Genomic DNA, 17,534 nt, shown 5'->3' on the forward strand with positions numbered 1-17,534 from the left:
GTATGCATGGATCAAACAGGTTCAGAAGCTTCTGAAATTTCACACGATAGTTGGAACTTGCACGACGCATGCGCAGTAGAATGATAGTGGCGAACCTGCCAGAAAAAAATATTAACTACACCATTGTGCATTTGGACATTCAACAATTTTCACTACCTATCAAATATGTAGCACTATACAATAATAACAATATTGATGATTACATTATCCTTCATTTGCAACCCTGCATGAGAGCTGAAAATTAAACTGGAACCGAACCCCACTATTAAGTATTTTGAAACCAGAACAGCTGTTGATTTCAAAGATGTTAAAAACCTATAGTGGTAGAGCAAAATTGTATGAAATTGAAGCAAAAAAAAGAACCATTGATTCACATGAAATTAGCTTCAAGTAACTTTGCATTGCAGGTTCATTTGCTGAGAACTTCACACTACTGCTATGACGTATAAAAAAATAATCCGTCGCCATGAGTGATAAGAAGTCAATAATACTGCACTTCAGCATTATTATTTAGTTGTAAAATTTTTGTAAAACCGTTTTTATCTGCACTCTACTAAGTAATCACAATGAACATAAAAAATGGCCGTCATTGTGTATGTAAGAAAATCAGAATGGCAACTGAGCGGTGTTAATGTTTGTGAAGTTTCCAATTTAACAATGCTTCATGTGCTTGCAAAATAATTTCAAATGTCATAACAGAAATACCTAGCGTATAAGACTCCTATTTATAGTCAACCGATTCACTTAAATTAATATATTTTGAACAAATATTATAAGCTCCCACTTTCCATAATACCTACCCATGCCTTGTTGGGTCGATAAGTATCAGTGATGTAGATTGTAAAGGACTGGACCGCTATGATTGCGTTATGGCACTTCTTCAAACAGCTGTTCTAATCAATATTATGTTATACACAATTATGCTGAATCACGTGAATATAAGAAAAGGTATTGTTATTTTTATAACTTAAAAAATAAATCAAACCAACATGAAATGCAAGAAAATTGATTAAACAGTCTAAATATCTGATGCGTTTACGTGACAAATTATAGTCTGTTCCTCCAAGCGCTTTACCCAATTAGATTATTTTTACACCAATCTTATGTTGATACATTGACCACATGGCTAATTTCGTTAAGTATAATAATCTTCAAAGATAATAATTTATTACGGAACTATCTAAAATTTACCTAATAAATCAATGCTCCGGGAGTCTTTGCACTACACAGTTGGTAAGTATATTGGTTTTATAAAGAACCAGGGTTCCTTCTTTTTTATTAATTGATGGAACTGACCCCATTAGATTTTACACTGGAACCCAACCTTTTAATAAAAACTGCTTTATACTAAGAAAGAAATAAAAAAATCTCGAATAAATTTTATTGGATTGTATTTATCTGTAGCATGTATTTTTTCAAACAATATTTTGGTTTTTACCATAAATCGAATAATATATTCAGACCAGTTATGGCTTTGTGAAATATAATACCTACCTTCAATATAAAGGTTCTATTTTGAAGTGTCAGTTTCAAAAATTGTCTATTGTTTTATTAGGTAGTCTATTGGCATACAGAGTGAGTGCGAGAGGTGAATAATTATTTAGTTTTATTTTATGTTCAATTTAATTTATTTGTGGTCAGTCTGGCGATGTGTGTAATAAACAAACTAAATAAAGTGCTCCAAAAACAATTTAATCAAAATACACTATCTCTTGGTGGAAAATAAACGTCAAATCGCGGTCACGCCAACACTCGTATATATCGATATTTCAAAAATAAATCCTATCCTATTCAATTGGGCGATAGCTAAGTATAAAAACAGATACGCGGTTTACTGCTTATCATTTAGTATTTAGATTGCTATTTGTAAAGCTGCGCACGAAGACTTCATGTTAGTGTTGTTTTTTCAATACGATATTTATTCACTTTCCTTTTTGTTACATCCTTGTACTTTTCGGAGATGAATCATTAATCGCAGTGCATTCATGTTTTTGTGCAAATATCCTTGGAATAGTCAAATTGATGTACAAAGCCGCCCATCACAATACGTAGATTAAATCTTTTTTTTTTTATTGTGTCAGCGTAAAATTACTAAACAGACCGAAGCTAAATAATTGTCGATTGACAACAAACGAAATAAAACTCCCAATTAGAGAGTAGCCTTAATTAAACTAATAATAATAAATTTTAGTGACCGATATTGCAATTTATAAACAACAATCGTAGTATAACCGGTTATGACTAAACATTACCTACTTACTGTCACAATATTAAAGGTTACCACATTTTTAGTGGAATTCATTGAAACTTTTTTTTTAATAAATCTAATACAGTACTCTCTCAGTAATCCGCCACCCCAAAAACCAGACAAGTGTCCAATTAGTGAAAGCGGCGGATTATACTGCATACATACAAAATATGGTAAAAATTAAAACAGGTACCTATTTCATAAAAATATAAAATTTTTTTTTTTTGAGAAATTTGTACTAGCAAATTACGGTTTTATTATAATCAAAATCAAGTACTTAAATACTAAATTATACACATTTATAAACTAAGTTTATTAACTAAATACTTATTAAACAGGAAATCACTTGACACAACCAGTTGTTCAGTGAGACAGATATTCTTGAATGGCTTAGGATTCCCGGCTTTCCCTTTGACCGAAAGCATCTGTTTGTGTGTCCCGATTGCATTGGAGCACGGCATAATTGTGATGCGATTTTTCGGCACTTCCCTCCCTGGTACATTACTTTCTTCGCGATGAACGTACGTTTTACGAAGGAGAAGTTTCCAAAATAAACCCGTCTCATCTGAGTTGTATACTTGTACGCGGCGGACTACTGAATTTGACAATCGAATACTGACAAACTATAGAACTTGATTTTGTGCTTTCAACTAGTAAAATAACGGCGGATTATAGTAGTTTTCGGATAGTCAAGCGGCGGATTACTGAGAGTGTACCATATATTAAATTTAATAATAACAATTAATTATTTAAACATACTTAAATTACATGATTTGGTGAAACTTAATAAATCTGTTGATCATAATATGAACAATAGTAAACCACAAGATAACGTTGTTATGCCTTAGGTCAGCTGTAAAATTATAATAAGACTCACTTGAAATATCTCCTATCTTATTATTTGACGCATGAGAAACTTTCTCAGACACATAGCTATTTATAAACACAAGATTGGTCCAATTCCACACATCCGTCTGCTACCTGTAGATCGCTCTAGTAAGGTTAATGCAGGATGATGAGGGATGGACAACCACATTAGTTTCTTATTGCAACACGTAAATATCTCGTCAGATGGTTTTCAAAGTCACTGCAGTGATTCTAAAACCATCGATATACTTACATCCATTTATTTTCTATGCTCCGCAAACCTTAAGGAGATTGGAAAAAGAAAGCTTATGGTGACTTTTGATATTCTGCCACATCCAGGGCCAGATTTATCTTTAGAGGAACCGTGTGCTAATTTTTATTGGTGACCAAATTTTTAAAATACTGTGTTTTCTTCTAAAAATTACTTGATCTGATAAATTTAACATTTCAGACTCTATTGACATTAGCGGATGTGGACATGGTAGTGTGTCAATAGTGTTGGTGTTTTTAATTTGTTATAATCAGGAAAATTACTTTATCCCTTGGCAATTCATTTTTTTTTATACCGCAACCCTCTGCTATTTTAGGGAATCTAGGCTGTAGGCCCTTTACAACAATGGTAAATCCACGCTGGCTGCATAATCTTCGTCACTCAATGTTGTCAGTCATTAGCATCACATCCAGATTCTGAGTGCTTCCATAAGAATGAATCAATGAATTTACCCTCTCCATGCGGTGGCCTCTTCTATTAAAGAATTAGGTCTGAACTGCAATATGACCCTATTTCTTGTTGCAGTAACACCGATGCTTCAACATCTCAGGATGTTTGAGAAAAGCTTTTCCTCTGCTGCTCCGCATGTTTCTCTGTAAATCTTTTTAGTCATTCATGACTGAGGATTGTGATCATTCTGAAATGCATCCATTTTTTATCTCTATCCCTCACGATTCTCTGCTTTTCTCAGGAGTCAAAGTTACCCCCATTTGCCCATTTCTTTACCTTCCCTAAAGCCGCGTTGACACGGTCCAAGTACAATCCAAGTCTACTTGGATAGGAATAATTAGTATGAAGATGTCTCATCCAAGTGACAGCTTCATACTATTTATTCCTATCCAAGTGCACTCGTATGTGACATCTTCATACTAATTATTCCTATCCAAGCTACTTGGACCGCGTCCTACTCATCCAAGTTAACTTGGATAGGAATAAATAGTATGGAGCTGTCACTTGGATAGGAATAAATAGTATGAAGCTGTCACTTGGATGAGACATCTTCATACTAATTATTCCTATCCAACTCTACTTGGATCGTACTTGGACCGTGTCAACGCGGCTTTAAGGCTACCCAAAATCATTAGTCTCTCAAAATACTCTGCTTTTCTCAGGAGTCAAAGTTACCCCCAGTTGCCCATTTCTTTACCTTCCCTAAAGGCTACCCAAAATCATTAGTCTCTCAAAATTCTCTGATATTTAGGTAAACATAATATGGTCGACTACTGTTCCTCTATTTTGAATCTTTTGGACAACTACTGATTTGTCCGTTCATTCTCTGTATAATGAAATTTAAACAATTACACCTCTCTTTGTCAATAATTTGTATGATTGATTTTTAGTTATTTGTATTAAATTCTCGAAAATAATTTTTAAAAAATATATAAATAATACTTAGTCAGTTTATGTAATAAAATATAAGAGTCTCGCAGATTCCTTTGCTCTGACCGATGGTCAAACATGTTACATGTAAATCACTCGTTATAAATTGACCGTAGCTCTCAATGATAATATGTTAACGTAATTTTGTATTAATTTGGTGAATTACCGTTTCTGTGAAGTGTTTGTAAGTGTTTTTACGTAAAGTTCTTTTCAGATTTTTGGCTGTGAATGCATCAATGAAGATTTCAAATGGGGATGCTACCTGGAGGAGGTAAATATTTAAATCATTACATTTTTATTTCACCACACTATCATCTAGCTTCCATTCAAATTACCTATAAATTCAATATAAATAAAAAGGATTTCAAGTTTTAATTTGTTTGAAAAATCATTTTTTTTTTTTTTTTTTAATAAAATACAATATTCAAGGCCTGAACAAAAACGATGCATGAGTGCGAGTGAGAAAGTATTCGACACCCTTATAATCTCTGCGACACGCGCTAGAGTAAGATAAAAGGTCTACCTATTTTTAGTTAGTTTCCAAAACTATCGCCGGCAAATCGTGCTGAATCGCTTCACGCAGCGTCGATAATCTGCGAGTTCGTGTTGTCGTGGCGTCTATATGTATCTATAGTCTATGACAATATTACTTAAGACACTGCGCCAAATCTTTGAAAAGAAATGGGAATACGCCCAAGATGTACACTGTCTCTTTGTAGATTTTAAAACCGCATATGACTCTATTGATAGAGAAGCTCTCTGGAATATATTGAAAGAATTTGAAATACCGTCAAAACTTATAAATATAATAAAAGTATGCATGGACGGATCCAGAAGTAGAATTCATATGCAAGGTAGTATATCAGAATCTTTTGAGGTGACAGCAGGACTAAAACAAGGCGACTCCTTATCACCCATGCTGTTCAACTTAGCTTTAGAGAAAGCCGTTAGAGAAGCTCTGAAAGCAGAAGGTGGAGTTACCCTGAATGGGTCCCATAAAATATTGGGCTACGCAGATGATTTGGTGGTGCTCGGAGAATCTGAAGAAGAAGTCAGAGATATTTTCACTCCTCTGGAGGACACAGCGAAAAGGTTGAACCTACGAGTAAATGTGGGAAAGACCAAGTATTTGAAAATGACAAGAGGCATTGAACCCTCTGGAAACATTGGAATAAGAAACTCCTCGTTCGAGAGAACCTATCTCTTCAAGTACTTGGGCTCCAACATTACCTCTAAAAATGAAATGTCCCTAGAGCTCTCTGACCGACTGAGAAGTGGAAATGCAGCGTACTTCGCGCTGAGTCGTCTGTTCAGGTCCAAAATGCTGTCCATCAAAACGAAATTCCGGGTGTATAACGTGGTCATCAAGCCAATCGTCATGTATGGATGTGAAACGTGGGGTTTAACAGAAAAACAAGAAAAGGCGCTCCAAGTGTTTGAAAACAGAATCCTCCGGAGAATACTTGGACCCGTCAATGAGAACCACCGGTGGCGCATCCGCACAAACGCTGAGCTCTTCGACCGATACCAACCTAGAATCACTAATATTCTGAGGTCAAGAAGGCTCAGATGGGCGGGCCACGTTGTACGATCTGAAAGATCTAGAACTCTCTATAGGATTTACAAAGGCACACCAGCTGGCACTCGACCTCTTGGCCGCCCTCGACGGAGATGGGCGGACAACATTCAAAGGGATGCGGAAAGGCTGGGGATAGTCAACTGGGAAGAGAGAGCGCTGGACAGAGATGCCTGGAGAAACGTTGTGCAGTCGGCCATGGACCTGAACGGCCCCTAGCGCCAGTTTAATAATAATAAGTACTTCAGTGAAACGGCAAATAATTTTCAACTATAGGTGCGACGAAATTTCGGACTGGCTGGCAATCGGAGAGCGAAAGTCGAGCTGTGAACACGTCAATTTGTTTTGTGATTGCGACGGGAGAATTAATTCTTAAATCGTGTAAAGATGACTAAAAAACGTTACCCATTTACTTGAAAAAGAAAACATGTCAATGAATATATTATTATTATTAGTAATAGAACAATAAACATAACATTAAATGGACGCATGTTGACTTTTTATGACAAATTATGTTTTGTTCTGCACGCGTCATTTTCGCGTCGTGTAGTCACAATCGTTTTAGACCATGCCCCAGCTGAAGTATAGTCTTAACACATTCGCGAACACATGTTAGCTAAAAAATTTTAATTTTTTAAATTTTCGATTTAGATATGTAGAAATGAGTTAAGTCTTAAGATACGACACTACTTATACAATGGAAACGTTCACATGCACCTTGACACAAGTAGCAGGGAACCTTGGAATAAATAATAATATTATGGTCTTGCATAGATGTTCATAATAATTCATATAAGGTAAATGTTCATCATACAAAGTAAATGTTGATCATTAAGGTAAATGTACCGGTAGTTGACCTTTTTTCAATAAAAAAGCCCAAAATAAGAAACATAGAAGCGGGATTGCTCTAAATCAGGGGTATTCAACCTTTTTATACCTACCGCCCACTTTTGTATTTCTGTTTTCTGCCCACCGGTTTCACAGTACCTAATTTATAAAGTAGGGAAGTAACTTTACTTTATAAAATGTATAAAGCAGTTAAAGCATATAATAATAATTACTTACCAAACACCTACATTATGTCAGACGTTCGCTAAGTTTGGCAGAATAAATATTTACAAAACAACTCACCGTAGTTAAATCTATCTTTTTATTTATACTTTGTATACATAGAAGCATGCCGACTGATAAAATTACATTAAACTAATTTAATTAATAACGTAATGAAAATGTTTTTAAAACTCCTATCTCCCGCCATGAAAGCTGGAACGCCCACTAGTGGGTGGTAGGGAACAGGTTGACTAAGGTCTAAATGCTCTAAATTGTAAAGTTCAGACAAGTGAAGCCATCTGTGGTCAGGTTGAGGAACTAACACATCACCATATGTCATAGGAGCGTCATAGCAGCTATTTAAAAACAACACCTCACGCAGTAAGTATTTTATTTTTAATTTCTTAAGTAAATTGTTAAGGCTGTAAATCAGTTGAGGCACGGTCTAAAAAGATCGTGGCCAGGCGATGCGCGGATTGCGGGTCGCGGGTGCAAATGACGCCTGTCAAACGAGATATAATTTGTCATATAAATCCAACATACGTCCATTTAAGTAAATGGGTAACGTTTTTAGTCATCTTTACACAATTTAAGAATTAATTGGCCAGTGGCCATCACGAAACAAAGAGACGTGTTTCCAACTCGACGTTCTCTCACTGAATGCGAGCGAGTCCAAAATTTCGTCGCGCCTATAGTTGAAAATTATTTGCCGTTTCACTGATGTGTCACCTTAAGGATATCAGTGGATGTAAGCATATGGCAATTTAATGTTTTTGACTTCATAATACCTAATCGAAAAAAAAATCTTTTTTTTTAAACGGTACATGTTCAAACACGCGCGTTATCATGATCTTACTCCATACTTCAGTTTTAGTTTGTCAATTTATGGCTACGGCCGTATGTTGTAGCTTAACCACTGGGGAATGCCAAAAGAAATGGCGTATTTCAAAAAAACACTACCTTATTCTTAGGTCAATCATTATTCGTAGGATGTTTATCACACTTGAATGGTTACATGGAATGAAAACATAGGTTATAATTAGTATCTTTAGAATTATCTTCAAATGTGTTAATCTTGCCCAGTTTTTGAATAATAAAATGCCTAATTCTTGTCAAATTTGGGATCACAGAGATTATTAATATAATTTTTTATCTTAAATATTTCACTATAATAATGTCAACATAAATTATGCTGATGGTTTTATAAATGCGTTTAAAAATCAATAAATGTAAAAAATCTTAACACCACTGCACATTTATGTACTGAAATATGACTATATTCTAAAACATTAGAGCGAGAGGTTTAAAAGAATACTATTTTATGTAATAAAAATACTTTATGCAGTCATCAAATGTTTAAAATAAATATAAAGGATAATAAGGCTTCAAAATTATATAAATAGATTATCTACAACGTTTAAGGAATGTCCAGGATCATGCTTTGAAAATAGAATAAAAGCTCCATTTTGACCCACGCTGAGCACATCCACCCTTAAGTACTGAGCCTATGCGTTACTATGTAGTATGTATGTACTTGGTGGCTAAAATAAATTTATTTTTGTATTTTTACTTTGATGAAATAACTAATTTTGTACCTTTTGTTACCCGAACAAAGCTGATGATTAGCTGTCAAACAAAATCCTCTCCTATGTAACTTGTTCCTAAACCGCCCATTGCTACTTGATTCAAGTTGATTCAAGTAGCTATGGGCTAGATAGTTTGCCATGAAGCCCCCTGATTAGAAATGGTCAACTACTGAAAAATATAGTGGTCAACTACTGGAACTTTCAATTTTTTAGATGGTCAACTACTGAAACAGTAACATGGTTTTGAAAAATTGAACACAATTTTTTTGTAACAGACCCTTTCTTAATTTTTGTCTTATCATATTAATTAAGACATTTGATCCATTATAAGTAGACTTGCTTTGCCATCATTCGGTCTAATGCTAAACGTTAATCGTTATTTTTGTTGATTTTTTTTTTCTTAAGTGGTCAACTACTGATACGTGTGCCTTAATATATAAAATAACATAGTATTATTGTTTAGATAAAACTGTTAAATAAAAAATACAAATAAATAAAATATAATAAAAATATAATTACAGTTAATTACAGTTAATTACTTACTAACCAAAAAAAAAAGTTTATTATATTACCTACCTATTTACACATGTGTATTTTGAAAATATTTTATGAAATAAAAATATAACATGGGTTCGCTTTTAACATATTGTTTATATAAACCTATTAGACACAAAATACAGGTAGGTATGTTTAAAATTTGATTGTACACTTAAGAATTACAATATTTTATCTATTTTATATTAATTCATACAAAAAAAATTAAATAATTTAAATAACATTACGAAATTGCTACATATAGTCCATTACATACTTCATATAAATACAATTTTTTGTTTGGTACCTATTCTTAAAAATATATTTAACTCTGAAATGAAATATAAATCTATGTAAATACCACTAACAGTTTTTACTTTGAAAAACACATTGTATATTTTTGGCTCAAAATAATGTTATGAGTAGGGCCCTGGATATTTTTCACAATAAACAACAATTTTTGACGTTTGTAAAAGTTGTGAATTGTTATTGTAAAAGATGTTTTAGGAAAAACTATCAATGTATAAATTAATATATAATGTTGCGAAATGCTGTTACTCCTTTGTATTCTTCCATTAATACACACTTTTTTAACCGAATAATGTAGAATAATACAACACTCATTTATCCGGCATCCGCCATGTTTTTTTACAACACGATTGTGAAGCTAGCAGCTTCCAGTAATACCAACTGTCTTTTCTCCATGTCGTATTATTTCGTACGTAAATGATGGCATGTTCCCTATCTAGTCTTCGATCTCTTTGAGTAATTCGTATTTAAGCAACATTTTACTAACTAATGTACCGTGGTGACTTGCATTTTAAGAACATAATTCTACACTTCGGGTGACATACTCAACTCAAAATTGCCTTTTTGATAGTTGGTGACTTTTGCCTGAACGGTAACAATATGGAGTACTATAAAATTACCATAGATTTTCATGCTTACCTTGACAGTTAAGTATAATGTCATTGTTGGTGCACCCAGCGTTGCCAACTTATCGTTTTTCTTGCTCGATCAAAAAATGCATCTAGCTTATAGCGTTTTTATTAGCATTTTTTGATGCCTTTAACAACTTTAAATGTTCTGAAAATAAGCTCAATTTTTAGTTTATTTATTCAGATATTTAATGAAGGTAGGTCGGTATTTGAGAAATAAAACAATACAATGAAACAATAGGAGCATTCTTGGCATTGTAGTGATATATTGGTATCAGATATTATTATTTAATGTGTGCTTAGGCATGTGGCAACGGATTGACGATTATCGGGGATTCCACTCTCTAGTATTACCTAAGTATTACTTATCATAACTTGTTGGATTAATTAATATTATATGTCAATTTTGAAATGAGTTTCTGGGAAAATGTGATGTGGTTTTTACATATATACCTACCCATTCAATTTTTGCACTTTTTTTTCAGCCAAATAGCTTGTTTTCGGACCCCATCTGGTATGTTTTTGTTACCAACACATGATTTTTTCCGTGAGGTTTGCCAGTGTTTACAATGTAAGTTATTTTAAAGTTTAAATGAGGCACCGAATGCCAAAGGAGCTCAAGCGCCAACTTTACGATTTTTGACATTTGGATGTAGGTTTTTTCTATAAATCATGCCACAAAGTCTTATCGCTCAAATAATTATAGATATTTTACAATAGAGATTTATTTTCTGTGGCATAATTGTTTTGGTCGTTATGTCGGCACACCACAGAAGCTTATCCGCCATTATTCTATGGAGAGCGCGAGACCAAAACAGTTGTCAGATTTGCCTAATTGAATATACGTTCTCAACGGTGAAAAAAACTAAAAATGAGCTCAAGAAGGATTAAAAAAATAGTTTCGATGTGTAGCCTAATTGTAATAATGGTAACATGCAATTACAGTTACAAACTAAATCTTTTTGTAACAAAGCGCTTAAAATGTTGGGCTTCGTCATGCGTACTTCCCGGGTCTTTTCAGATGTTACGGTATTAAAACTTTTATTTAATTCTTTAGTTCGAAGCAGACTTGAGAGTGGGTCTATTGTTTGGGCACCGCACCAGTTGAAGTATGGCCTTATGGTGGAGAGGGTACGGAAGAAATTCTTGAGACTCCTTTACTTGAGGTTGTATGGATACTATCCGTGGCTTTATCCAACTGACTTTCTCTTAGGCATGCTTACATACTGCAGTCTGCAATTTAGAAGAAATCTTTATTTAGCTACATATTTTTTTCCACTTATACAAGGTATAAATGAGAACTCTGCCATTCTGGGCAGTGTTGACCTGTGTATCCCTGATAACTATCTTAGAAATAGAGACCACCAGTTGTTTATTCTCCCAAGGTGCAGAACCAACCTGCCACTGGTAATGCCAATTGGGAGAGTGATAACTATGTTCAACGAAATTGCTTCGGGTGTTGATATATTCCACCTACGTGAGAATGAGTTTAGGTGGATGTTGTTTTATAAAATCTTAAAATAGGGTCTGCTTAACTCATCCGGTGTACTTCCTTGTACCTATCTAATTCATCTACTGATATATCTCTTTTTTTATGTAATACTGTTATATTTATATATCTTTGTTTCTAAATGTCATGTTGTGAACGTCTTAAACTTATAATTTGTAATGTCCACAATATGTTAAAAAAATAAATGAATTAGTTACAGTTAGTAAACCAGTTAAACATTGCTTATCAGTGTAATAATTTATTATATATTCAAGTTACAATATACAGTACTTAAATTTCGTTATCATATTTATGGCTAACAATTTATTTTCACAAAGGCCATGAAACTTTTATTTTTAATTTTTAACAGTCACCCCCTCTCCCTTCGGCAACATTTGCATGACAAAGTATTATTATTCTTCTTCCCAACCTGTCGGCTCGTTGGGGCATATAGACACCAGTAGCGAAGGCCGGAGGTAGGCTGTTAAGATCCGCCATAAATAGTATACATTTAACTTGGTCAGTCATACGTATTTATTTTTATTGAACTAAGGCTACTATTTTACAGATAGCGTTTGTTAGTTTTTTTTAAATAAAACCCTGTCAAAACCAAACCATAATAATTTTGGTATACTTTGGGCGATATGGATAAAATTTTGCACACTTTTTCAGTCATACTTATTGGTTTTCGTTGGATTAAGAATACATATTACACACATTGTTGGTTCATTTTTTTTAAATTCATTAAGCCCTGTTTAAACCAAACTATAATATAATATTATTCTATCTATAAAATATCCAAAGTTATGTATGATTTATTTGCATAATTTTAGATATTTTATATACAGATTAGTATTTTTTGAATTATTTTTTTTTATTTATTTATTTATAAAAAAGAGTATTACGGCATTACAGCTTTTGGCCAATGCGCCATAATACATAATACATACAAATATATAAAAATATCTTAATTACAAATAACAACTAATATGACAAGAAAGTGGAAAAGACAGCATGTGTAAATATTAAAGAAATATGATAATATATACAATTATAAATTTATCCTATTTAAAACGTCTACAAACATTATATAATTAATAAAAAACAAATCAACTTTTATGGTGTCATCAAATAAGCTAATTGCACGATACACAGCATCATGAAACATAACATCTGTCCTGCGACGAGGTATCTTGAAGACCGTGGAGCTGCGAGTGATATTGGTGGGAACATGAAAATTAATATTTGCCAGTATATGCGGATTGTAAATGAACCCACGAAGAAGTAAAAAGAAATGCTTTAAAAGAACAATCACTCTTCGGGTAGACAGGGATTGCATTGATAGCATACCCAGAAGAAAAAGAGTCGGGAAATTCATTTTATTGTCATTATCATAAGGAAAGAACCCGTCACCATCTGTAAATTTATTGTAGTCTTATTTCAATAAAAACAAATACGTTTGACTGACAAAGTTTAGATCACATAATGTCAAGCACTATTTAGAGTGTGATCAAATGTTGCCAGTAAAGAAAGGGTTTTTGAAAGAGAAACAGATTTTTAGCTTTGCCATCTAAAATACAGCACACATGGGTACATTATCAATAAGAGAAGAGCAGTTTACAACAGCTACCGAAGCATATGAATCTATAACTATAATCGTGCATCAATACTTAGAATCAACATTTAAATGCTAATGGATTTAAGTTTTGTACTATTTCGTGAGTCGTTTTTTGCGACCCGGGTTTCGCCTTTCAATATCTTCAGGCACTATGCGAACTCACCAATGTTAAATACACACTGACAAGGAATACAATTAATTCCAGCTTATATAATAAAGTACATAGGTAAAAACTTTATTACCTACCTATTAGTCAAGGATCACAATAAAATAATATAACAAACAAATTATGAATTGTTGATGTAATAAAAATTCTATCTAATAGATCATTAGATAGGTACCTAATCTTACCTAACAATACCTTATATAGTCCAACAAACGAAACATTTAACCTGCTTTTGGGTGTTTTGAGGTAAAAATATTCATATTCATATTTAACTGAAATATTCGATATAATAAGGCAAAAGGGCCCGTTTCCTTTTGCCATCAAAATATTTTTGCAATGTCTCATATTTTTGTCTTATTCCGATTGGTTTTCATTTTCCAATTATTGTGAGAATAGGTATTTAAATGAAGACATTTTGTAAGGTTCTTGCCAAATTGTACCAATCCCTCGATATAAAAATGATGTCTTTCGGCTTTGCATGTTCTATCCGTGTCTCCATGTGCATGTTCCAGGCTCAAGAAACTTGTGGTATTTGGTTCGTAGTGCACTAACGGATGTATCCTTTGCCACATTGCAGATTAATATGTTTAAAAACATGTGTGGGAAGAAAACTTTAATATAGAAAAAATGCAGATGGGCTCTTCTGCCACCTAACTACCGAAATTTCGTGTGCAAAAAAATTCTCTAAAAAGTAGGAATTTTCTTATTTTTCCACTGTTCAACTCATTTACTAATTAAGAGATGTAAATTACTGTTGGTTCCTTGAGATTTGGCCCAAATAAGAGGCTGCCCCATTTAACCGGTGGCCTAATTAAGCAGAATCGTATGTACTTAACATTAATTCGTAACATTTAAACATCTGGCTGTAAAAATAGTAGTATCATAAAATCTTCACTCCATATTAATGGCAGTTAAACATTTTAGTTGTGTATCGTGGATACATAAAACAATAAAATAAAAACTGTACACATGTATTAGTAGTTTGTCTAATCAAAAACACGATTGATAATAAAAAAAATACTTTATTTTCCTTTTTATCAATAAAAGGGCCTTGAAAACAAAATAAAATATTTCAAATAAAGCTCATTATCTATGAGAATTTACCAATGCAAATATAATAAATAAATAAAAATACAAATTCTTTTTACACAATACCACTTAAATTCTACCAATCACAAGTCTTCTTCTAACCGATGGTCAACAACGCTGGAAATAGTTTTATAGATTGTCACTACTTTCACTACAGTTTTCCGATACAAGCTATCGTAACCCGCAAAACTAAAAAATTGGCACTAGCACATTGCCGAGGCAGGTGTATGTTTGAATGTAGAATGTGTCTTGGGGGTTAGGGTTAGGCAATGACGGCTCTACCATCAGGGTAAGAGGATGTTACCCGTTCATAATTAAATGAAAATGACAAAAAAACACACATTTGTTTCATTAATATCGACAAAATCAATATATTATAGAAATTAATCAAATATTATGTAGGTACCTTCCTAAATTCATTTTATATTTTGTCAATTTTATTATTTAATAATATTTTTTAAAATTTCATTCACCCATCCTTGTTATTTTTTTGTCAATCTCATCTCTATTGACACCTATAAGACATGACTTGCGCCCCACTAATATAATCAACGGCCTGCGGCGGTAATTTCGCCAGCCATCCTGCAGGCTTATTCTAACATATCACTGAACATCGAAAAAGAGCTAATTATGATAAATTTATCACTTTCCGTATTCCGGCGGTTAATTATGTAAAAAATTTATCCCTTTGAACAGTCAAAAGGTGATATCTTTTAACTGCGCGTCTGTTAGGCGTGCTAACGTGAGACTGAGACTGAGTACGTCAATTTTACATATTGAGAATTGAGTAAGAGGATAGTTTGTAACGCCTCACTATCCTCAGCCAAATATAATACGTTTGTTTAAGTTAGAGAATAACTGTGGAAGAGTGTGGATATCACTGCCAGTTTTGATTCTGGATAGTAGATCACAGCCTACTTAAAGTTGGACATGCCTGCTATATATGTCAGTAGCGAAGGGTGGAGGTAGACCGCCATAAATAGTGCAGATTAAACTTTGTTAGTCTTACGTATTAGTTTTTATTGAACTAAGACTACAATTTATATATGGTATTGGTTAGTTTTTAAAAATCAATTAAACCCTGCCTAAATCAAACCGTAATAGTTTTGGTATATTTTGGGCGATACGACAAAACTATGCACACTTTTTCATTCATACTTATTTGTTTTCGTTGGATTAAGAATACATATTATTACACATATTGTTGGTTAATTTTTTAAAATTCATTAAGCCCTGCCTAAACCAAACTATAATAGATAAAAAGTTATATATGATTTAATTGGATAATTTTAGATATTTTATAGATATATGAGTATTTTTGACCATTATCTATTATGACTTGGTTTTCACAGTGTTAAATTGAATTTTAAAAACTAACCAACACCATCTGTAAATTGTAGTGTTATTTCAATGAAAATAAATACATATGACTGACAAAGTTTAGTGTGCACTATTTATGGCGGATCGTAACAGCCTACCTCCACCCTTCGCCACTGATATAATATGTTACATGTATGCCGACATAGTTGCCGCATTTGGCACTTCTAACGGCTTTAACTTTCACTGATTAATTGCTGTTAAACATTGTTAATAATTGCATAACACCCCAACACCAAGATGGCACTAATTTCAAAGAGATTCTTTCAATGAAACTCATTTGATTATTTGATATCAAAAATGAGACCAATATTATAAAGTTAATCCGTCAATTTTGACAACATAACTAGGTAATTCTTATTCATATTAAATTTAATGATATTGCAAAATTGCCTATGGAAACATAATAATAATGTGTTTCCTATTCATTACAAAAATATTGCAATCTGTCATTTTGGTCTAATTTATTTTGTTCTGGAAATTCCAATGAAAATAATATTAATATCACATTAATAATAATAGGTAAAATGCAGATTTTACATTCAAATTTTGCACATTACCATACTATCATGGGTTGCTGCCAAAAGTTGGTAAGTCGACATTTTAGGTATTTTGAAATAATGATTAATTATGTGTATTACAGTCCTACGATGGCCGCGCAGCTTAAGCGTCAGCCTATAGCGTCGTGGGTCCAAGATTCGAATCCTGGGTCTGACAAATAAGCATATTGTTTTTCAATTTTGTGTATGAGTCAGAGTATGGACCTAATAGGTTACGCGAGTGGCTGACAACCATTTCTCGTAAAAACAAAATCTTTTAATACAAACCTCCATTCTGTGGAGGCCCATATGATCTTATTAGGATCGGACATGGTCGGGGAAAAAAAATATGTATTCAAGTAAATGTCAGCCTAAAATAAATTTGGATCTGATCCCAACACGATCCCAACACGAACACGTTACGGTACTTCTTCAAGTTGTCATATTATTGATAAAAGTTTGTATCTGCTGATTGTTCAATATGTGGTCATGGAAAAGTTTGTAAGTTAACACTTACCGATATCCTTCCTTAGATATAATTGTTGAACCTATATTATAATATATCAATACAGGAAAAGGTTTTTAAGTCCAATTACGGTATTCTAGTATCAAAATATAGCACTCTAATTCAAAATTGTTATGCCAAAAGTTTCTAATTTACTTACAAAGTAAATGTTACTTTTCAATGTATTTTGCCATCTTTAGAAGATATCATCTCATGGTTGATATAATTTCTTTGAACTAATTATACTAACAACGGGCCCACAGCCATAAGATTTCAATAAATTTCTTCCTTGATTCCAATA

At 33.1% G+C, this 17,534-nt stretch overlaps 1 protein-coding gene across 3 annotated transcripts in view; it reads left to right on the plus strand.

Annotated features, from left to right (window-relative positions):
• Positions 1 to 1,554: 1,554 nt before the first annotated feature.
• LOC147073631 (glycoprotein-N-acetylgalactosamine 3-beta-galactosyltransferase 1-like) overlaps positions 1,555 to 17,534 on the plus strand; it is a 40,529-nt gene continuing 24,549 nt past the window's right edge. For 2 of the 3 annotated variants that reach the window (XR_015070333.1, XM_085944143.1), the window contains exons 1-2: positions 1,555 to 1,588; positions 4,981 to 5,037. Coding sequence is in view for 2 of the 3 variants with exons in the window: in XM_085944143.1 (XP_085800269.1) it covers positions 5,016 to 5,037 (22 nt within the window). In the remaining variant the exon portion in view is untranslated. Of the gene's footprint in view, positions 1,892 to 4,980; positions 5,038 to 17,534 lie in introns of all 3 variants that reach the window. The other variant, XM_085944144.1, reaches the window with a different exon arrangement.

This window comes from Rhyacophila brunnea, unplaced genomic scaffold, assembly GCF_057557595.1.
Source record: "Rhyacophila brunnea isolate RB1 unplaced genomic scaffold, BYU_Rbru_1.0 scaffold_17, whole genome shotgun sequence".
In the NCBI taxonomy this organism is placed as follows: Eukaryota; Metazoa; Arthropoda; class Insecta; order Trichoptera; family Rhyacophilidae; genus Rhyacophila; species Rhyacophila brunnea.